This window comes from Petaurus breviceps, unplaced genomic scaffold (assembly GCF_028583685.1).
Source record: "Petaurus breviceps papuanus isolate PSGF00001 unplaced genomic scaffold, PetGlider_PUasm1.0 90535, whole genome shotgun sequence".
Taxonomy (NCBI): Eukaryota; Metazoa; Chordata; class Mammalia; order Diprotodontia; family Petauridae; genus Petaurus; species Petaurus breviceps.
This window is the reverse complement of record NW_027187270.1, coordinates 4,279,955-4,302,918: the sequence shown is the minus strand read 5'-3', so window position 1 is coordinate 4,302,918 and position 22,964 is coordinate 4,279,955. Positions and strand designations below refer to the sequence as shown.

The 22,964-nt window shown below is 36.7% G+C and overlaps 2 protein-coding genes across 2 annotated transcripts in view; both read left to right on the top strand.

The window, feature by feature from the left end:
* Positions 1-22,964, top strand: part of ABCB7 (ATP binding cassette subfamily B member 7) — a 130,383-nt gene that overhangs the window by 49,403 nt on the left and 58,016 nt on the right. The window contains exons 2-4 of the mRNA XM_069063110.1: positions 10,656-10,733; positions 14,138-14,224; positions 21,510-21,629. Coding sequence (XP_068919211.1) covers positions 10,656-10,733; positions 14,138-14,224; positions 21,510-21,629 — 285 coding nt within the window. The remainder of the gene's footprint in view (positions 1-10,655; positions 10,734-14,137; positions 14,225-21,509; positions 21,630-22,964) is intronic.
* Positions 10,922-12,313, top strand: LOC138142133 (mitochondrial peptide methionine sulfoxide reductase-like). The gene is given in 2 exon segments (XM_069063111.1): positions 10,922-11,092; positions 11,094-12,313. Coding segments are annotated over 2 exon segments (645 nt in total). The 5' UTR covers positions 10,922-11,044; the 3' UTR covers positions 11,691-12,313.

Below are 22,964 nucleotides of genomic sequence, written 5' to 3'. Positions count from 1 at the left end.
AGAACCCTTGTATTTGGACCACATTTGGAAGAATATATTAGAACTATTTTTTTTCCTCATTTAAGGAATCATGTATTAGAATTATTCTAATTTGGGGTGGCTAGGTGGCGCAGTGAGTAAAGCGCCGGCCCCGGAGTCAGGAGGACCCGAGTTCTGTTCCGGCCTCAGACACTTAACACCCACACAAAAAAACTAGCCATGTAACCTTAAGCAAGTTACTTAATCCCAGTTGCCCTCCAAAAGGCAAAAAAAACACCCCAAACAATTGTTCTAATTGGATCAAATGTTATGGCAGGCATTAGAACTATTCAAATTCAGCCTTTGTGGAAGAAGGCATTTAGAACTGTTCCAGTTGGGTCATGCATGGAAGGAGGTATTAGAAGTATTCCAATGGAAGCTGGCATTAAGAATAATTCCTATTGAACTTTGTCTGGAAGAAAGTGTTAGAACTGTACCAATTGGACTTTGTATACGAGTAGCTATTCGATCTGTTTTGACCATGAGTGGATACAGGTATAGCTACCGTTGGGCCATGTGTGGATGCAGGTATTAGAATTGTTCTGTTTGGACCACATATGGAAGAAAGTGTTATGGCTATTCTTTTTTCCCCATGTGGGGAATCATGTTTTAGAATTGTTCTCATTGAATCTTAGGAAGAAGTAGGTATTAGAACTGCTCTGGTTGAACCAAATGTAGAAGTACATCTTAGAGCTTTTTCATTTGGACCTTGTGTGGGACCATGTGTTCGAATGCTTCTAGTAGATTCAAATGTAGAAGCAGATGCTAGAAGTTTTCAAATCATGCCATTTTTGCAAGCCTGCATTCAAATGATTCCATCTAGGCCTTATCTGGAAGGCTGTATGAGAGCTGCTCCATTTAGGACATGTTTGTAAGCCTGTGTTCGAAGTGTCACATGTGGGTGAGGTGATATTGGCACCATTTCCTTTGTTCCATTTTTGGAAGCAAGTATTAGAATTGCTTCATTTAGGCCCTTTGTACAAGTAGGTATTTGAACTGTTCCAGTGGGACCATTTGTTTCAGTACACATTGTAGAATTGTTCCATTTTTCTGTTTCAAAACAATTATTAGAACTATTCCAACTGGGTCTTGTGTGGAAAGAAGGTATGAGAAGTGTTCCTATTGACTCATGTTTGCAATAAAGTAGTAGAATTGTACCAATTCAACCACTTTGGAACCTGGTATTTAAGCTGTTACAATTGTACTGTGTGTAGAAGCACGTAGTGTATCTGTTTCAGTGTGTCCATGAGTTGAAATAAGTATTATAACGGTTTTACTTGGGCCTTCTGTGATATTAGCAATTGGAATTGTTACATTTGGGCCATGTGTGGTAGAAAGTATTATAACAGTTCGATTTGGACCATATGTTGATGCTGGTATTAGAACACTCCATTTGTGCCATGTTTGGAAGTAGGTATTAGAAGTGTTACATTTGATTCACGTGTGGAAGTAGATATTAAAACTGTTCCAAGTTGAGCTGTTTGTGGAAGCCAGGTATTATATGTTCCCTGTGTGGGGCAGCTAGGTCATGCATTGGGTGGATCACTGGGCCTGGAGCTAGGAAGACCTGAGTTCCAAATGAGCCTCAGAAACTTGCTGTCTCTGTGACCCTAGGCACTTAGCCTCTGTTTGCCTCAGTTTTCTTATCTATAAAATGGATCTAATAATAACATTTAGCTCCCAGGGTTGATATGAGGATCAGAATTGTAAAGTCCTTAGCACAGTGCCTGGAACTTAGTAAGTGCTATTTAAATAATAGTTGTTGTTACTGTTTTTACTACTACTACCACCACCACCACCACCACCACTACCCCCTTAGATATTTGCTGGCTTTGGGTTCATATCCCGACTCTGTCCCTTGCTACCTATGTGATCTAGGTTAAGTGACTTTCCTTTTCTGGTTTTCTTTTTCCTCCTTTGTAAAATGAAGGAGTTGGATTCTTTGACCTCTAATATCTTGTCCAACTCTAAATCTCTCATTCTATTTAAACTTTAATTAAGATATAACACAGTACTAATTAGTGATGTCATTGAATGTGTCAAATGAATGGTGTTATTATAATATTAAACTGTCCATATATGCTCAGCTTTTGTAGTTTGTTGCTCATGTAGCATTGGATTCCGAATTAGAAGGGAGATGTTTGAGATGATCTAGTTCTGCCTTCTCATTTTACGCAGAGGAATCTGAAGTCCTACAATGTTTAGTGCCTTGAATAAGGTCATATAGAAGCACATTCTGAGCTCACATCCTAAAAGAAAGAAAACTGGGGAGAACATTGAATTGAACAGCTTTCCTTTAAAACTATCTTATGAAGGCATGATAAATGTTCTGAATTCTTTCAGCCTTTGCCAATCTTTTCCTGTTTCTCTTCATACTATCCTAGTTTGCCTTTTGCTGCTATACACATACTGAAATTGTGAAACTGAAATTAAGATATCTTTGTTCTTCTGTGTTTACAAGCACTTTTAAAAAAAACCAAACTAGTGTCTGGAGAGTTAGGAATTTAGGTCCAAATTATATCTCTTTTAGACTTTAGTGATTTGGAAGTAGGTTATATAATTGTGAGGGTTTGTTTTGTTTTGTTTCGAAATTTTTTTTAAGGCCTTAAATGTATTGTTTGATATAGTAAAATGTGTACTTTGACCAGAGTTTTTCAGAAAAGTGATTCATGGTCAGCAAATGATAATATTTGCCTGTGTCTATTTAATAACCTTTCAGAACTAAATGCACTATAAATATTTGTAAACATCATTTTGCTCTTTTTAGTTTAAATTCAGAAATGCAGACTGTAATTGTCTTTTTGATCTGTTGTATTAAACAGTTAACTGTGACCTTGTTCTTTGAGCAGGTAACTTTGTAAATTCCATGACCAGCGAGCTTAATGTGAACCTTGAAAACTCAGATTGCAAACATGATGAAAACATTTGTCTAGTAACTACTAGGAAAATTTCTTAATGAGATTTTTCACAATAGCTAAATTAAAATGGATCTTTAATTTCTTCAACTTGGATTTTTCTTCCACAGTACATGTCGCAACACATCTATGCTTGCCTATTTCAGACTTCTCTTTTCTGTCTTCCCATAAGTTTGCCAAAGATGGTCCACCCAACATTTTCAAGGCCTTCCTTGCTGTCAGCTAACCCTGTCCACTTGTTATTGCTAGTCCTAATTGTATAAACAACCTATTGTATTTTTTGTTCATGGGTTTCCCTGATGAACCTCTTACTGTTGTCCTGCAAAATTCTTTATTGGTTAGTTTTATTATTGTTAGTTTAGTCTTTATTGGTTAGTTATTATTATCCCTCTATAATAGTCATTTTCAATTTTTTCAGGACTGTTGTGGTCCATGTCTTGCTGGTAGATAGCAACATTGATAGAATAAAATGCTATTAAAAATATGGGCCTTTGGAAATAGAGAGCATTATGAGATGTAAAATGGATAGTTTTGATTATATTAAATTAAAAAGGTTTTGCACAAACAAAACCAATGTACTCAAGATTAGAGGGAAAGTAGAAAGCTGAGAATATTTTTTTAATAGCACATGTCTTTGATAAAGGCCATATTTCTCATATATGGAGAACTGACTCAAATTTATAAGAATACAGGTCATTCCCCAATTGATAAATGGTCAAAGGCCATGACCAGGCAGTTTTCAGATGAAGAAATCAAACTTATCTATGATTATATGAAAAGATGCTATAAATCACTATTGATTGGATAAATGCACATTAAAACAACTCTGAGTTACCACCTTCCACCTCTCAGATTGGCTAATATGACAGAAAAGGAAAATGACAAATGCAGGAGGGGATAATGGGAAAATTGGGACACTAACATACTGCTGGTAGAGTTGTGAATTGTGCTAATCATTGTGGGGGAAAATTTTAACTATGCCCAAAGGGCAATCGTGTATATAGCCTTTGACCCACTGATACCACTACTAGGTCTCTATCCCAAAGAGATTTAAAAAAAAAAGTGGGGGGAAAGGTCTTATTTGTACAAAAATAAAGTAACTTTTTGTGGTGGCTAAGAATTGGAAATTGAGGGGAATGTCCATCTATTCAGGAATGGCTGAACAAGTTATGGTATATGATTGTGAACCGGGTACTTTCAGAAAAACCTAGAAAAACTTAAATGAACTGATACAGAGTGAAGTGAGCAGAACCAGGAGAACATTGTACACAGTAACAACAACATTGTGTGATGATTAACTATGATAGACTTAGCTGTGTTCTCAGTACTACAGTGATCCAAAACAAGTCTGAAGGACTTACTATGAAAAATTGCTATCCATCTCCAGAGAAAGAACTGATAGCATCCGAATATAGATTAAAACACACTATTTTTCACTTTCTTCATTTTTCAGGGGGGGGTCTTCCCCCCTCAACATGACTAATATGGAACTATGTTTTACATGATTGCTCATGTATAACCTATATCAAATTGCTTGCCTTGTCAATGAGCAAAAAGGGAGGGGGAGAGAGAATTTGGAACTCAAAATTTTAAAAGATGAAGTTAAAAGTTGTTTTTACATGTAATTGGCAGGAAAAAAGTATTATTTATTTACTTATAAAGCAATCAGGGATAAGTAACTTGCTCAAGGTTACACGGCCAGTTATTTCTGGGTGTGATGCTAAGTATCTGAGCCTGGATTCAATCCCAGGTCATCCCGACACTGGAGCTGGTGCTCTTACTCGCTAAGCCACCTGTCCGCCCCTAAAAAAGTATTATTTAAGTTAAAAGAAAAAAGACGGCTTTTTTTTCCCCAGGAGAAGTTTAGGTTCATTGAAGCTTTGCATTTTCTGGAAGGTAATCTAGCCAACTCTCCTCCTCCTCTTTAATTCTAGTCTCCAATAGTTACCCATTTGTACTTTTTGTACCAGGTATACATATTGATAAGGGCTTTCCATCTGTATGCATGTTTTGTATACATAATTGTATGCATGTTTTAGTCTGGACAGTAGATGTTCTTCATCTATATTATTTTTCCTTTGTGAATGGTTAGCTGAAACTTTTTTTTTTTCGCCTTTTGGAGGGCAATTGGGGTTAAGTAACCAGCCTAAGGTTACATGGCTAGTTTTTTTGTGTGGGTGTTAAGTGTCTGAGGCCAGAACCGAACTCGGGTCCTCCTGTCTCTGGGGCCAGTGCTTTACTCACTGCACCACCTAGTGGCCCCAAGTTGAAACTTTTTAAAGTGGTTACAGATCTCTTCTAGAAGGCTTTGCAATCTTTGAGGGCTTGCTTGGTACAGGGAGCAGAATGTCATCCATATGGAGAAGTATCTGGAGGACCTCATCATTGTCAGGGAATCTCCAATTTGAACTCTGTACTAGATCTCCATCACAGAGGCAAACAGTTTTTTAAAATGGGGAAACATTTTTGGTAAGCATATGTCCCTGTTTTATGCGTGGCTTGATGTGTAGTGGGTCATTGAACAAGGTTATTTCTGTTGTTAATGGTTTCTTAAATGATTTTGATGTATGGATTAGAGACACTTTGTTAGAAGTGAGCCTTCAAGGGAGTGTTTCATTTTACTGAATCATATGATTCTTCATAATCAGCAGACAGCATGGTGCAGTTTTTGAATTTTCAGTCAAGCAACAAGCATTTATTGAGCACCTGTAATGTCCCAGTCATTTTGCTAGGCACTGGTGATGCAAAGTCTCTGCTGCCAAGGAACTTATATTCTATCAGTATATGTACATCAGAATAACTTAAATCTTTCAATTAGTTGTGTGAACCACCATAGACTATTGCTTATTAAAGCCTGCTTGTTTTATATTAATGGCCTCATCGAGGATGTCATCAGTATGACTTTTTTTTATTCCATTATTTTAAAAACACTTATACTTTATTTTATTTTTTCTTATTTAATATATTTTATTTTTTCTATACTTTATTTTAAAAAATTCGCATTCCCAATTCTTCCTCTAACCGTCCTCTACCCACTGAGAAGACAAGCAATATATCAGTTACACGTGTAAAGTCATGTAAAACATTTCCGTATAAGCCATATTGCCAAAAAAAAAAAAAAGGATAAATACAGCAAATGAAAAAAGTATGCTTCATTCTATACTCAATTCATCAGTTCTTTCTCTGGATGTGGATGGATTTTTCATCATGGGTCTTCTTGCAATTGATTCACATTTCAGTTTCTGTATAAGGTTATTATAATTGGTGTTGATGTCATTTGTAATGTCAGTTACCTATTTTTCATTATTAATAACTTGTTTAAATGGGTCAGGATTGAATTATAGTCAATCTTCAACATTTAGGCTTTTAACTTTCAAGGCAACCATGCACACTTTGTGTAGCAGAGAAAAAAATGAGAGGTGTGATGAGTGCAAGTTTGTGGAGTGGCTGGTATGATCATAACTAGGTACTTCATTGGGCTTGTTCAACTTACTTTTGTAGCATTCATTGGGTAGTGCGAGTCCTTTGGGCTCTAAGCCCAAGCATACAAAGTCAGTGATGTGGCTTAGTGAGAAAATAAAAGATAGTAGATAAATGTTGTGCTAGAATCGATTCGTTTTATCCACAAAAAGGAGGTAAATATTCTTAAAAAGTGTTCCTGAATCCACAACAGAAAGTGCTAAGGAATTCTCTGAAGTGTGAATTGAAGGAATTGAAAAAATGGAAATATAGGAGCTAAATCTGTGGGTAAATGAGATGGTGGTCACCCTCGCCCTCTCATTATACCCTCAAGCTCCTGTAGAACAACAAAGCCCACTTCCCCTGGTGGGTAATCTTACTAAGGGCCAGGAACTCACTCTAGGCGTGTATTTTTCATGGGGAACATTTCAGACATGGTACTGAAAGGGAGATTAGAGATGGTAGGTGTTGTTCCCCCCCCCCCTTTTTTTTTAACCTCTGGGGTCTTCTGATATTGTTGCCCCTGCTCTTCTTCTGTCTGGTGCTGCCTCTCCTCCTCTTTGCTTTTTATGTATTGTTTCATAGTTATCGTGTTAGGAAAAGTATCATCAGGTTATAATATTTTATGAAGAATTATATACAAAATGTATTTTCAGCAATGTCTAGTGAAAAATCATAGTTTTTGGTGGTCATGGGAGCCAAATCCCCTATTTCCCATAGATTCAATATATCAACATTTGTGTGTTGTTGTTTTTTTTTTAAATTTTTACTTTGGGTCTGTTTTCTAGGAATGGTACCCCTGTGAAAATCGAGGACTGTCTCTTATTTCCTTTGCATGCCATGTCTTGGGGGGGGCACTTTCATGCATGTACATGTCATAAAAATTTTGTGCAGATGTGAAACTAGTTGTATAATTTGCTGTTTACCAAATTAAGAGCTGGAAGGGACCTCAGTAGTCATCTAGTTGAACCCATCAAAAAAGGAATTTCTACTGTAACATGTTCCACAAATCCAATTGAAGATTCCAGGGAGAGTGAGCTTACTACCTCATGAAGCAGATCATTCCACTTTGGAGCAATCACATTCTTAGCAAGTTTTACCTAATATCAAGCCTAAATTTGCCTCTTTGTGACTTAGTTGTTGATGCTTTCTCGGTTACCATTTTTTTGGCCTTAATAAGGTTATCTTTGAGTTCTTCTCTCCTTCATATGTTGATTCATATTTCATTTTTAATATAAAATTAACACAATGTCAGTGTCATTTCTACTGTCCATTATTCATTTTCCACTATCATTAATTTGTTTAAATGGCTTGTAGTGAGTTGTTTCAGTTGCAGGCTTTATCTTTCTTTTAGTTATACTAATTTTGATTTAGGCTTTAACAAGTTGAGCTCATTACACACAGACTACTAAGTTAGAGACCATATCAATATTGAATCTTCCTATATATTAAAATAAATTCGGTTTCACTTTTTGTGATGTTACTTGTGTTGCTTACTATCCAATTAGTTTTACCTTAAAGAAAATTAATTAAATATGTGATATTGGTCAAATGCAGTTGGACTGATGGGAGGGTGAGAGTAGTGCCTAACTCATAGGAACTTACTGTTTGCTTTTTCCCAAGAGGCTATATTGTATGCATTCTTTACCTCTTGAATTGGGCCAGAAGAAGAATTTATACAAGGACAGCAACACTGTAAAGAAAATCTTCAAAAGCTTTAAAAACTCTAATCAATACATGATCAATACTGTCTCCAGAGCACCTGTAATAGAGCATATTATACCCACCTCCTAACCAAGAAATAGTGGTGGTCACAAGGTTCAGAGACATAGAATTTTGGACATATACATGGTCACTCCATGGATGTGTTTTTGCTTGACTATACTGTTTGTTGCAAGGGGTTCTCTCAGTTTTTAATTAAAGGGAATGGAATGAGAAGGGAGATTAGCAATGGTGATTTTTAATTTTTATTTTATTTTTATTAAAAAAATTTTTTTTTGCTTTTTGGGGGCAATTGGGGTTAAGTGACTTGCCCAAGGTCACAGGGCTAGTTTTTTGTGTTAAGTGTCTAAGGCCGGATTTGAACTCAGGTCTTCCTGATTCCAGGGCTGGTGTTCTATTCACTGGGCCACCTAGCCTCCTTGCAGTAGTGATTTTTAAAGAGAGGGCTATTTTAACAGTAAGATCTGGTCTGCAAATTCCTGACCCAGTGGAGTCTGTTGTTTTTTGTGTGGTTGAGTTTCTGTAGATTGCTACTGGACTTATTCACAGTTACCCTGCTGGGAGGTTCTGCAGGTTTAGAGTGACTCAAGTGCTGACTCTCTCTGGTTTCTTGCCCAGATTTATTCCACAGAAAGCTTAGGTACAGGGCTAATGGTTAGAACTGAGTCCCCCTCTGTTGTTGGGTTCAGAGCCTCACAGTCATGGCTCTGGAAGTTATTCCTTGCTCCTTACATAATTGGGACCACTACTCCCTCATGATCATGACCACTTTTCTCTGCCCTGGAGTCAGAAAGACCTGAGTTCAAATTTTGCCTCGGACGCTTAACACAAAAACTAGCCACGTGACCTTGGGCAAGTCACTTAACCCCAATTGCCCTCCAAAAAGCAAAAAAAAAAAAAAAGATTCACCATGATTTTTTGTTGGCTTTGCCAATCAGAATTTGATCTGGTGTTATTTATTGGTTGTTTTAGGGGTAGGATGTGAAAGAGTTGAGACAAAACTGTTAGCTCTCATTCTGCCATGTTGGCTCCATCTCCCATTGATATTTTTGAAACACTGACAATTTGAGTCTTGGTCATGGATGGTGAGGTGAGGCAGCAAGGTGACTCAGTAGATAGTCTCAGACCTGGAGTCAGGAAGACCTGAGTTTAAATCTGGCCTTAAATATTTGCTAGCTGTGTGACCCAGGGCAAGTCACTTAACTTCTGTTTGCCTTAACTTCTTAATGCCCTGGAGAAGGAAATGACAAACCAGTCTAGTATCTTTGTCAAGAAAACCCCATGGACAGCATTAGTGTGCTGCAGTCCATGGGGTCACTATGAGTTGGATATGACTGAATGACCAAGTGCCATGGACACTGACCATTCTTTCTGCCATCTTGGAGTTCACTTTTGAAAACCATCTAAGACCAATGCATGATTTGCTCAGAAAATAACTTTTTTTTATTTTTTTTTGACTGTTGTTTGTCCTTTTGTTTTTGAAGAGGATCAGTGACATCATGATGTGATGTCTTGACTTGCAAGTGAATTGATTTAAATGAGGCAGAGTTGTGTAAAGTCCTCAGCCTCATTCTTCCAGAATGTTCAAAGTCTAGTGGAAAGACAAGAGTGCAGATGACTGGTGATGGCCTGGGGTGCAGTGGATGACCTTGGTGTCATCTACTTGCCTGACCAAGCTCTAAGAGCTCCACAATGCCTGCTTCAGCCACCTTCATGACTGGTAGAACAAATTGTTTTCCTCTGCCCATTGCAGGGGAAATCTTCATACTTGGGGTATACCTCCCTCTAACTCATAGATGGGTTTGAGGCCTTTTGGTTACCTTCAGTCTGACAAATGTAAAGATTTGAGGTTGTAGGATAAGAATTTGCTGTTTGGTAAAAATTGTTGGGAAAAGCAGAAAGCAGTTTGGCAGAAATTAGGTATAGTCCAGTATCTTACATCATTTACTGAGAATGGAGACGTGGCCTAGATATAAAGGAAGATATTGTAAGTAAATAAGAAGATGTTGGAGCATATTACCTATCAGTCTTATGAATAGGAGAAGAATTTATGAATAAACAAACAAGAGAGGGCATTGTGAGGTACAAAATGGTTGATTTTGATTACCTTAAATTAAAAAGATTTTGTACTTATAAAGCCAATGTAGCCAAGACTAGAAGGAAAGCAGAAAATTGGGGGAAAATTTTTATAGACAATTTTTCAGGTAAAGTGCTTATCTCAGATATATAGAAAATTTTGTCACATTTATAAGAATATGAATCATTCCCCATTTAATAAATGGTCAAAAGATATAAACAAGTAGTTTTTGGGTACAGAAATCAAAGCTATATATGGTCATATAAAAAATGTTCTAAATCATTATTGATTAGAGAAATGCAAATTAAAACTACTTTGAGAAATTGTGTCACACTGATTAGATTGGCTACTACCAGGCTAAAATAATTTGTGACTTTCATTTTATATTGCTTTATGGAAAATAAAGAAAATATTCTTTGATCATTGAACATCGATCAATTGTCCTGTTTTTCTCCCTTGAACAGATTTCAGACACATTTAGACAAGCCTCATGGAAGCATTTTGGGACACACCATTCAAGACAGTTATTTGAGATTACAAAGGTAAGATTAAGCAGCCCTTTTCTGCTCTGTTAGAACTAGGGGGAAAAGTGCAAGCCCATAGAGCATTTTCCAGTTTGTGCTGTGTATTTTACAATTCTCATATAATTTCCCTTTTTGTGTTTTCCAAGTACTTGTGAGATAAATGGGAAGTTATATTTCTACCCCTGGGAACAGAGAAAAAAATCAGTACTGAAATATTATGTATATACCCCTCGACTCTCGACCCTCGACCCCCAACCCAGTCTATGCTCTCTCGGATCGCAAACTCTAGGAGACTGCTCCGCGATTTCTGACCTCGCTTGAACACTGGGATGATGGGAGACTCTGTGTCAAAAATCGTCAGGCATGAGGACGCCTTACCCCAGCTGCAGAGAGCCACTCAAAGTAGCAGTCAAACATCATGTCAATGGAAATAGGACTGTCGAACCTTTCCCAGAGGGAACACAGATGGCTCTGTTTGGAATGGGATGTTTCTGGGGAGCAGAGCGGAAGTTTTGGAACTTGACAGGAGTGTATTCTACTCAAGTTGGCTTTGCTGGAGGCTACACTTCAAACCCAACTTATAAAGAGGTCTGCTCAGAGAAAACTGGCCATGCAGAAACTGTCCGAGTTGTGTACCAGCCAGAATACATCAGTTTTGAGAATCTGCTCAAGGTCTTCTGGGAGAATCATGACCCTACACAAGGAATGCGTCAAGGTAATGACTTTGGCAGCTGGTACCGTTCTGCTATCTTCCCAACCACTCCAGAACAGGCAGAAGAAGCTCTTAAGTCCAAAGAGGCTTACCAGAAGGTCCTTACAGAAAGCGGCTATTGTGAAATTACAACTGAAATCCAAGAGGGTCAAGAATTCTTTTATGCTGAAGATTACCATCAACAGTACCTAAGCAAGAATCCCAATGGATACTGTGGTCTGGGAGGCACAGGAGTTTCCTGTCCCATTGGAATGAAAAACTAGTTAGTGCCCATATGATGGCATTGAGCTTGCATTTGCTAATGGCACTACTATAGGGAAATTGGCCAGAGGCATAGCTCTTGAGTTCTGTCTCTATAAGGGGTTTCTAAACAAATGAAATACAATGATGCCCTGAGATGATATGAATATCTTGTGTTGAATTCTAATGATAGCCAACTTTATGTGATTTATTGGAACTACACCTTCTGGTATGGGATACTAATTAAGGTGATTAAACCTAAAATGTGAGCAGTTTCTATTTTCTGAGAGAAGGGGGGAATGCAAGGGAGAGGGTGATAGAAAGTTGTTTCTGGTGGGAAAATCTTTACTACTGCCCTGGCCTAAGCAACATGCAATCTTCCTTTCCCATGCCATCATATTTCTAATCATTTGTGGCCATGATGACATGTTTACAGAAATACTTCTATATTGAATACAAATGGGTAGTTTCACAAGAATAGAGCCTATAGAGCTTTTAGTGCCTGTTACAGGCTTCCTCGTGGTGATAGAAAGATCCAAATTTGCTTTATGGATTATGATGCTTTGCTTATAGCAATGAGAAGGTAGCAAATGCATAACCTAATAAAAGTTTATAGTCTGAATAAAACCAAAAAAAAAAAAAGAAATATTATGTATATGTGTGTATGCATGTGTACAAACCGTACCCACCCTTTTAACCCCTTGAGAAATGTTGCTGAATTTCTGAAAATCAATGCCAACTAGAATAATATGTTCCGAAAGCTTTTATAAATGTAATGGCAGTTTGTTGACACTCAAATTTATCCTGGTGGTTTATATGTGATATATGGAATGCAGTGAGTTTTTTAAGTGACTGATGCCTCTTTCAAAGATTCCTGATTAGCAGAATGCCAGGGAGCTCTCAGTGTGTTAGAATCCATACAAGCTGCTGAGTTTGCATCTTGGTTTCACTTATTGGTAAATGAAAGCCAATTTGAGACAATTGCCAGTACTTTAAAAAGACATAGGTGAACCTTCTGGATAGAAGGGAGCCCCAACGTTGGAAGATAATCCAAATCCTAACTCCTTTTGCTTTTTAAGCTGGTGTTTAAAAAGAAACCTCTTTCATAACTGAATTGTTTGAGGCCCCGCTGTGTTATTTCATTCTCTGCCCTTTGCCTTTTATGAAGGTCAAGTTGACCGTGGGTGTTCATTTGAACCTGTAACATCACTTGTTACTTCTGCCTGCAGGGAAAATAGGTTTTCCTAGGAGACTTAGGTTAAAAATCTCTTCTGTATTTTTATATTAAAACACCCTTTTTTTTGATCTAAAAACTAGTAACTAATTTTGAGTAATAGCTTCTTGTTGGTTTCAACTCATGAGGATAGAGAGGGTCATCTCTCATAGATTGATTCAAAGCTGGTGTTATAATGATCTTCATATGTATTTGTGTTTGCAAAGTACTTTACTCTGATTAATGAATTATTGATAATTGTGGCTACTGCAGAGGCATAATTAATTTCATGCCTTTCATGAAGTGTTCTTGGTTGTAAAAATGCTTTTCTTTTTAAACATTGAAACAACAAGACTAGCTATTTTGACTGTGTCTCATATTTTCCCCTGATGATTTATTTTTGTATTACTCTAATCAGAGGAACACTTTTATTACACTGATGCTTGGCCCCACGCACCTTCTTTCCCCTCACCTCCCTTTAGTGTTTTATAATAGGCAGGAAAGTGGCTTACTGATTCACAAGTGATATTGGGAAATTTGAGCATCTGTCTTTCTTTTTAAACATAAAAGTTCTTCAGTATATATGTGCATGGATAATGGAAAGATCACTGAATTTGGAACCCAAAGACTTGACTTTGAATTTGAGCTCTACTAATTATTGGTTCATTAGACCTTAGGCAAGTCACTTCTCTTTGACTTCAGTTTTCCCAACCTCACAGGGATTTTATGGAATTGTTATGAGAAAAATTCTGCAAACCTCCAAGGCCTATTATTTTTCTTAGTATATAGAAATATAAAGTTTGATTCGTGTTCAATGAGTTTGTGATCAATTAGAGAACAGTAATGATAGTCAGCATGGCTTAGTCTAAAGTACACAGCTGTCATCCTCCATACTGCCTAAAATCAAGTATAAGCATTTGAGCATTGTGTTCGAGAGTAGGTATGAACATATATGGAAAGCATAGAAAACACTGTTAATTGTTTATTATTGTTATCTTTGTTTTTAAATTATGGTTTTAAATTTTTAATTATAATTCTCTATTATTAATAGATCCTTCAAGATGATGAATAGTTTTAGAAGGTATGTTTTTTACTCTGCAAGCCTTGGAAATGAAGCTTTGAACTTGAATCGACTTCCACTAAATAGTATTTCACTAGGCTAACCTAGCCAGCTTCTAAGAATGGGTTTCTTTGGGCTTTTCAGAAATAGGAGATTGTTGAATAACTCATGAACTGATTGGTGTCATATTTATCCAGGCTTGCCAGACGTGGCCCTTGGTAGAAAAGAGAACATGTTGGCACGGTCATGCAGGAGGAGGACTTCACACAGACCCGAAGGAAGGGGTAAGAAGAAGTCAATAAATGTTGCTGGGAATTCCTATTCATGATTCTCTTTATGTATAAGATGCATAATTAAGAGTCTTTTATGCTATTTCTGTACTAGAAAAATGTAGTCTGTCCAGTTAATTACATTTTTTTGTATATTGCTAAATGACAGATTTGATGTTTGTGGTTTAGATAAGGCCTTAATATCAGTTAATAGTCCATATGTTTTCAATTTAAACTTCCTAGTTTTGTAAGATTGGTGGTGCTTGTTGAACCCAGCCTTGTCAGTGAGGTAGTTAATTAGTCATAACATATTCAGGTATGGCAGGTATTATGGCATGTTTTTTTTTCCCCCTGGTTGGTTTGTTTTGAAGCCTAATGTATTTTTCCCCTTCTTTCCCACATCTATTAATTTATTTGGATATAATTAATTATAATAATAGCTCACATCTACATAGCATTTAATGCTATCTAATAGAACAATAGACTTGGATTCAGGATGTAGATTCAAATCCCTGCTCTGCTATTTTTGTGTGACTTGGCCAGCCCCAGGTGCTTTTTCTGTAAAATGAGGAGGCTGGCCTGGATAATCTCTAAGGGTCCTTCCAAGGTCTAAATTATATATTTGAGTTCAGAAAGTGCTTTCTCCACAACTCTGTGTGAGGTGGGTATCCCCATTTTACAAATAAAGATCCTCAAGATCAGATTTTGCCAAGGTCATACAAATTCATGCTAATATGAAGTAGCAGAGTAAACATTTCAATGTTGGTCTCCAGACAGCAAATCCATTGCTCTGCTACCAGGATCTCCTGAAATTAGTTGGTAAATCTTGCATCTTTTTATAATCATGTAGACAAAATAAAGCAGTAGAACCACTGCAATGTTATGTAGAGTTTGGACTTTTAATGGAACAGCATTAACATAATGACCTCCATTTTCTTTTTGAAAGACTGGATTTTTCACTCCATTTCTTTTGAGTAGATTCATGCTACACTAGTAGCATACTTTCTCCTTTCCTTTTATCTTTCTTATTCTTTTCTCTCTCCTTCAGCTGAGCCCAATGTCCAGACAGAGCTAGAGCATTGTCAGTGTTGGTGAAAAGGGCCAAATTGGAGAATCATTTCCTTGTCTCTCTTCTCAATGCCTCTGATACTAATAGTGTCTTCTTCCTAAGAAGCTATGGGGATCATCTGTGATGTAGAAGGACAGAAAAAGAGAACCATTCATTAAATCAATTTTTAAAAATCAACAAGCACTTGTTACGTATTTACTGTGTGCTAAGCACAGGGCATACAAAGAGAAAGTGGTAAAGATCCCTTCTACATTCTAATGAGAGGAGATAGACTTGTATATAGGGATACACAGAGTCCATATATTGGCTATATACAAGAAAAAGTTAAAGTAGAGGGCAAGGCACTAGCCGTCCGTGGGCTCTAAGAGGGTAGCCCCTTGTTCTGAGTTTTGAAACAAGCCCTTTATGTTCGGCCTTGTAGTGTAGTTATTTATGTACATGCTTTGGCTTCCTTTACCTTGTAGGCTCTTTAAGGTCAGAAAAATGTCTCCTTTGTATTTGTATACCCTGTACATAGTCAGTGCTTGATAAATGTTTGTTGAATTGAAATCCAAACTTCTTTATGATTAAAGCTAGCAAACAATAGCACCATATAGTTAAGATGTTTTAATAGCAACATATAGTTAAGACTATTATCAATTTATTCTTCATGTAAACCCGATGGAGTTAGGGTTAGAACTTGACATTCTAATTCTGTTTCTGTTGCACAATTTAACATGGTGCCCACCAGCTTGTCTTTCAGTTGCTAATGATGCTTAAAGTGTCAGTTCCAGCTAGTTTTGAAAGTTAAAGCCATTTAGCTGCAAGAACAACAATAAAAAATAGGTCCCTACAGAGATCCTGTTGTGACTGTATCTGTGTCAACAGGATGGCAAGGATAGTTCCAGTCTTACTTTTACAAGTCTGTTCATGATAAGATTTTAGTGTGTTTTTAGAGTGTGGTGTAGTTGGATTACATAATTGCTTAGTTAATATAGTCATCAACATTGTAGGTTTTTTCTAACTTTAAAAAAAGTAATCTCCCCCAACATAAAGAATGGGAAATTCAAAGACTCTCAGGCTTTCCAATTTACATCTCCCCCATTGTTAAAAGACCTCCATCCTTTCTAGCTATCATCCTTTATTTATCTCTTCTCCCTTTTGTAGCTAAACTCCTTGTTAAGGTTAATTGTTACCTCCACTTCCTTTCTTCTCTCTCTCTCTCTCTCTCTCTCTCTCTCTCTCTCTCTCTCTCTCTCTCTCTCTCAACTCTTTATAGTCTGGCTCCTACCTCATCATTTCACTGAAACTACTCTCTTCAAAGTTACCATTAATGTCTTAATTGTCCAATTTAATTACTTTTTTCTCAATCCTCATCTTTCCTGACTTTCAGCTTTCAACACTCTCTTCATCTTGCTACTCTCTTCTCTCTAAGTTTTCTCCTGATTCTCCTGCCTTCCGACTGCTCCTTTTTAGTATCCTTTGCTAAATCTTCATCCAAATCCTGCCCACTAGCTGGGAGTGTCTCCCAAGGTTCTGACCTTGGCTCTCTCTCTTTCTTTCCTTACAGTTTAACTTAGTGATTTCACCAGTTCCCATGGATTCCGTTATTACCATTCTAAGATCTATTTATCCAACTTTAACCTCTGTTATGACCTTCAGTATCATATCTCCAACTTCCTTTTGAATGTCTCAGACAAGATGCCTTATAGACATCTTAAACTCAACATGTCCACAACTGAACTCGTTATCTTTCTCTTAAAACCTTCCCTTCTTCCTAACTTCCCTTTTATTATTGAAGATACCATCATCCTCCTAGTTATCTAAGTTCACAACCTCAGTGTCACCCTAGACTTCTTACTAGTATTCACCCCCCCTTTAATCTTTTTCCAAGTCCTGTTCATTCTACCTTTATAAGCCCCCTCCTCTTTGACACTGAAACCACCCTTCTGCAAGCCACTTCACACCTGACTATTGCAATAATCATTTGTTTGGCTTCCCTTAGACAAGTCTCTTTCCACTCCACTCAGCTTTTGAATTGACCTAGTTTTGTTTTTTTTTTAAGCAATTGGGGTTAAGTAACTTGCTCAAGGTTACACGGCCAGTTATTTCTGGGTGTGGTGCTAAGTATTCGAGCCCAGATTTGATCCCCAGGTCATCCCGACACTGGAGTTGGTGCTCTTACTCACTGCGCCACCTGGACGCCCCTAAGCAATTGGGGTTAAGTAACTTGCTCAAGGTTACACGGCCAGGTGTTTCTGGGTGTGGTTCCCAAGTGTCTGAGCCTGGATTTGATCCCCAGGTCATCCCGACACTGGAGTTGGTGCTCTTACTCGCTGAGCCACCTGGCCACCCCATTGAATTGACCTTGTTAAAGTGTGGGTCTGACTATATCATCCTTTTATTCAGTAATTAAAAGTAAGGGCAGGGGACCTTGTTTTGTTATAGTGGAGTTTTATTCAAATTAATTTATTACTAGAAATGTCTATATTGCAGTAGGACTTCTTGATTGAACATAGTGAATAAATTAATAGTGGCAATTTAACCTTTAGCATTTTAGTAACTGGTGAGTTAAAGCTAAATTTATGTTTATTCTTTTCTAGACTTTGTGTAGAGCAAAGGGGAACAGATTACAAGATTGATGAAGTTGTTCACAAGGAGGAGTTGTAACTAATGATATTTGTAGGAGGACTTGTTTTTTAGGAATTAAGTTGAGATCTTTCAAAATGTAAATTCCTTTGCTCTTTGGAGAAAACAACTATTTTGGTCAGAGCAAAATGATTGGGAATAAAATCTTACCAAAGTAGAGACCTTAGATAGAAACTAACTTTCTAAGTGGCTAAAATATCTATAGGTTAAGTGCTTTCAGAATGGAAGCCAGTGTCATTTCATCAAATTTGGCCCCTGCCTATCACTTCTAGGATAAAATATAAAATTGTCTCTTTGGTTATTATTACCTTTCATACCCTGGCCTCTTTCTTGCTTTTCCAATCTTACACCTTCCTCCATCCATTTATTCTACAATCTAGTGACATTGGTCTCCTTTCTATTTCTCTATAATATACTCAGTCTCCCTACCTCCATATGTATTTAATGGTTGTTCCTCATCCTTAGAATCTTTTCCCTCCTCATCTCTGCCTCCAGGATTCTCTGACTTCTTTTAGTCTCAGATAAAATACCACTTTCTGCAGGAAGACTTTCTTAGTCCTCCTAATACTAGTGATTTCTCTCTGAGATTACCTCCATTTGATTCTGTATGTTGTTTCATGTCTCCCCCATTTGAACATCAGTTCCTTGAGAGCAGGGACTGTCTTTTTGCCTCTTTTTGTATCCTCATTTCTTATTAGCACAGTCCTTGGCACCTACCAGATGATTAATAAATGCTTGTTGCTTGCTTCCTCGCTTACATATAAATCAGTGGACAAATATGATCATGTATTTAGGCCTACCTTTTGCCTGTTATTGTGTTATGCTTATACTAATACAAAAATGGCAATCCCTGCTCTCAAGGCAGATTTTAGCAGAATTATCTTAGGTAATACCTAGCCCTCTACTGGTAGTCTGAATTAAAGATGAACAATTAAGAGCTCCTCCAGCCTACTCATTGTTTTTCAAAGAATCCAACTTCTTGCCACTACCTTTGACCACTTTTCCCTTTCCTCCATTTTTATTTTTAAAAATCCAATCTGAAAACGATCCCTCTTCTATTTTTTCTGTCTGTTTAGTTTGAACTGAAAAAATTAGCTGATGAGACAGTAACATCTAATTTAGTCTCAGACTTGTTGCTCATCTTTCTTTTCTAGAGGTAGATAGGTGGCATGGTGCTATATTTGGAGTTAGGAAGACCTGAGTTCAAATCCTAACTCACACTCGTATTAACTGTGTGACTATGGGCAAGTCACTTAACCTCTATCTCAATTCCTCAACTATGAATTGTATATAATACCACCTGTCTCCCAGTGTTGTGAGAATCAAGTGAGTTAATATGTGTAAGATGCACTATAATATTTAAAGCGCTATGTAAAGGCTATTGTTTTAATTGTTGCCCCATATTTGGATTCCTTCAGTATTTCTCTTGAATGTCGAGGGCCAAGGAATTAGCTGTGGTGGTTTTAAAATATGGTGTTTGTGTGTCCAAATCTCAATTAATTCCACCTATTTCGTTTTTGTGCATCAAGAAACTGCTGTGGAATTCTTAAAAAAAAAAAGTCCCCAAACCATGTCCTTTAGTCTCTTAAGTGCCTCTCAAAGCCATGTCTTTTTAAAAAATGTATAGTGTTTGTATCCCTTTGTTCATCTTCCTCCTTTTATAAATTTCCTGCACCATGTATATATGTATATATAAAATGAGGTGGGGTTATAGGATATGAATTTTTTTAAAATGCCCTCCATTCATTTATTGGATTTAGATTTGGCCTTAGCTTATAAAGGAGAAATTTTTTTTTCAAACTTTGTACTTTACCTAAACTAGAACTGAAGTCATGTACTTTATAGCTTAATGGATTCATAATGCGTAATTACACAACCCATTTTGTTAAATGAAGTGGTGACATTTTATGCACAATTAACCCAACTAGGATAATTTTCTTGCTTTTAGCCATAAGTTCTCTGTGTCCTTATTGGTGTATATTGTAGGAGACCCTGACAAGAGAGAAAGCTTCTGATAGCTCTGAAGGGCAGGGTCTTTTTGTTGTTGATTCATCAAGAAAAATGAGGCTTACAGTACTCAGGAAATGCTTAAGCAATTGAAATGTCCCTTTCTATCTTCCGAATGTACCAAAATGATACTGATTTAGTAATAGTATTGGTGGAAAAATGAATTTTAAAATTATAGTTCCCTTCTATTTACCAAAAAACAGCTACCTACTTATTAGAGTTCTTATATATCTGTTAAATGTACCTGTGTTTGTATGTGTACACACACACACATATTTTTGGTTTAATTTTGTTTAACTTACTTTCAGTATTTAATATTGATGTTGCTATAAGGTTTTAAAGCAGCAGTAGACTAATTCTGTTTTTGGTACAGTATGACATTGATCTTATTTATGGTAGTCTATACTCAGCAAACTGACAAAAATAGACTCTTGAATATAGTTTGTGAAACTACAAGCAGAAAATGGCTATGTGCAATTTATGAGTTTCCTTTATATAGTATATACTTTTCTTAATGGAAAAAACTGCTTGAAATCAAGTAGGTTTTATCACCTTTTGCTGAAACATAGCTTCAGTCACTGCTTTAATACATACTGGTATGCCCCCTCTTCCCTTCCACCCCAATTTTGGTATATCTAGTTTGTGTGTTTTTGATTGTTTTCATTCATTTATGCTCATATACTTTAAAGTAAAATAAAGTGATTTGTTGGGGTTATTGGGGCTAGTGAGGAAAAGGCAATGAAAATTTGAGTTTAAAGAAGCAGATTGGGTTAAGGTTAGGATTAACAAGTGTAGCTGGCAGGCTGTATTGTTGAACATGTTCAGTTTTACACTATTCCTTGGCTCTGTTTAGCCAGTACTAGGTCCTACACTGCTCAATTGTGTACTGTGTTCTGTTATGAGAAGTGACTTAGGACCTTCAAGTATTCTAAATGACAATATGAAATAAATTAAAAGGACTCATGATAAAAAAAAAAAATGCTATCCACCTCCAGACAGAGAACTGATGGACTCAGAATGCAGATTGAAGAATATTTTTTTTCTTTCTTTTTTTGGGGGTGGAGGATCACAGCTAATGTGGAAATATATTTTGCATGGCTTCATATATATAATGGATATCATATTTCTTACCATCTCAATGGATGGCAAATGGAGTAGAGGAGGGAGGAATTTGTATCTGAAAATAAAAAGAAATTTTAAAAAAGAAAAAACTCCATAAATATAGTATTTCTGACTACAGACTTTGGGGGTGGAGACATTTCTCTATGGTTTTATGGAATTTTCTGATGATTTAATGGAGATAATCTCCCTCCCTTCTGACCTTCTGTAGAATTGGTTAGGATATGGGATTGGTATTTCAGTTTTTAAAATTAAGAGAAATCCTTGAGCTTTAAAAAAATGTTTTGTAATAGCTTTACATTTCCTAAAATTGTTTCAATATTTTGAAAAATACTGAATTTAGATTCTGAATAAGTGATAGTTATAGTGTTGTTCCCCTTAAATTATCTAATATTCATGCAGATGTTTGAAATATTAAAGCATATTTGCATTTGAAGTTACATCTTAATATTTTCTTCCTTTTTTTTCTTTAAACAGCTGAAAGATGTAGACACCCAAAAAATCCTAAAAGCAATGCTTTCGTATGTGTGGCCAAAGGATAGACCTGATCTACGAGTCCGAGTTGCCATTTCTTTGGGCTTATTAGGAAGTGCAAAGGTAAGAGAGATGGACTTGAAGTGGCTATTCTTGTAACTTAGCAACTCCCTGCTGCTTTCTAGCAGTGAGCCCTTGGGCTCAGAGTCAGAGCTGAGAGAGACCTCAGAAATCATCTAAGCTTCTCTGAAACATCTATAACCAGGGACTGACCAGCTGCCAGCAATGGGAAACTCATGATATAGGTGACACTGAGGATTATGACTATTTACATGAGTTCTATCAAAATTATTCCTAGAGCATTAAACTCCCTCTCTGGTGGTCAGGCATCTAGGAGCCACGCACAGCCTTCTGCAATGCAGTCACAAACTCTGAAAAAAGGCAATAGCTATAATAAAGCCCATGCACTTTATTTTCAGAGGGCCTCACTCAGAGCTTTATAAACTCTGGGTTTTATTGTTCACTTATTCATAATTAGACAAAACAAATTGGAAGGGTGGTGAATTCTGTTACTAGTGACAACAAGGAGAAGTAGCTAATACTTTTAACACCAAGGGAGGAAAAAGAAAACCTTGACCAGAGACATGAAGTGAGCACAAAAAAATACTATATATGCCTGTTTTCTGCCTCATTAGAATGTAAGTTCCTTTTAGGTAGGAATTGTTTCATTCTTTGTATTTGTAGCTTTAAGCCATTCCCTGGCACATGTTAGACAATTAATAAATGCTTGTTGATTGATTGCTTTTTTACGAGATAGATCATTTTATTATAAGATGCCTGAATGATGAATACTGAGTCATCAGAAAAGGTTATATTATAACCCAGTTTGAGAAAACAGACTAAGTATAACATACATCTTAGAGTTCTAAAAAAACCCAAAGTTTTGACTGAAAGGTATAAGCTTCTTTTATCTAGAAAATTAGCTTGTAAAGTATCGTTCATTTTTAAATGTCAGTAGATAAATAAGTTGTTATTGTCCTTTAATTGCTGCTATGAAGTATTTGGATAAAACATATTCTGTCTTCAAAGTTATTTCCTATTTACTTTTTCACTAGGGCCACCCATTTTTCCTTACAGGGACCCATTTCCCCCCATCCATCTTCCTTTTTAGTACTTAGTGCTTCTGAGCTCTACTTTAGCCTTTTCTCAGGTTGCCAAGCAACAGACAGATAATCCATGCTGTAGGCTGTTTGTTGAAGTCCAAGGGACAGGACAGTTTGAGCTGTCTGATTTCAATAACTAACAGTGCAATATTTTGAAGCCTTATAATAATATTACAGTTAGAACCATGGTTGCAGCAATTCTGTATTTTATATACAAGTTATATAAAGTTAATTTTTAGCTTTCAGGCAAATTAATAGTGGCAATTTAACCTTTAGCATTTTAGTAACTGGTGAG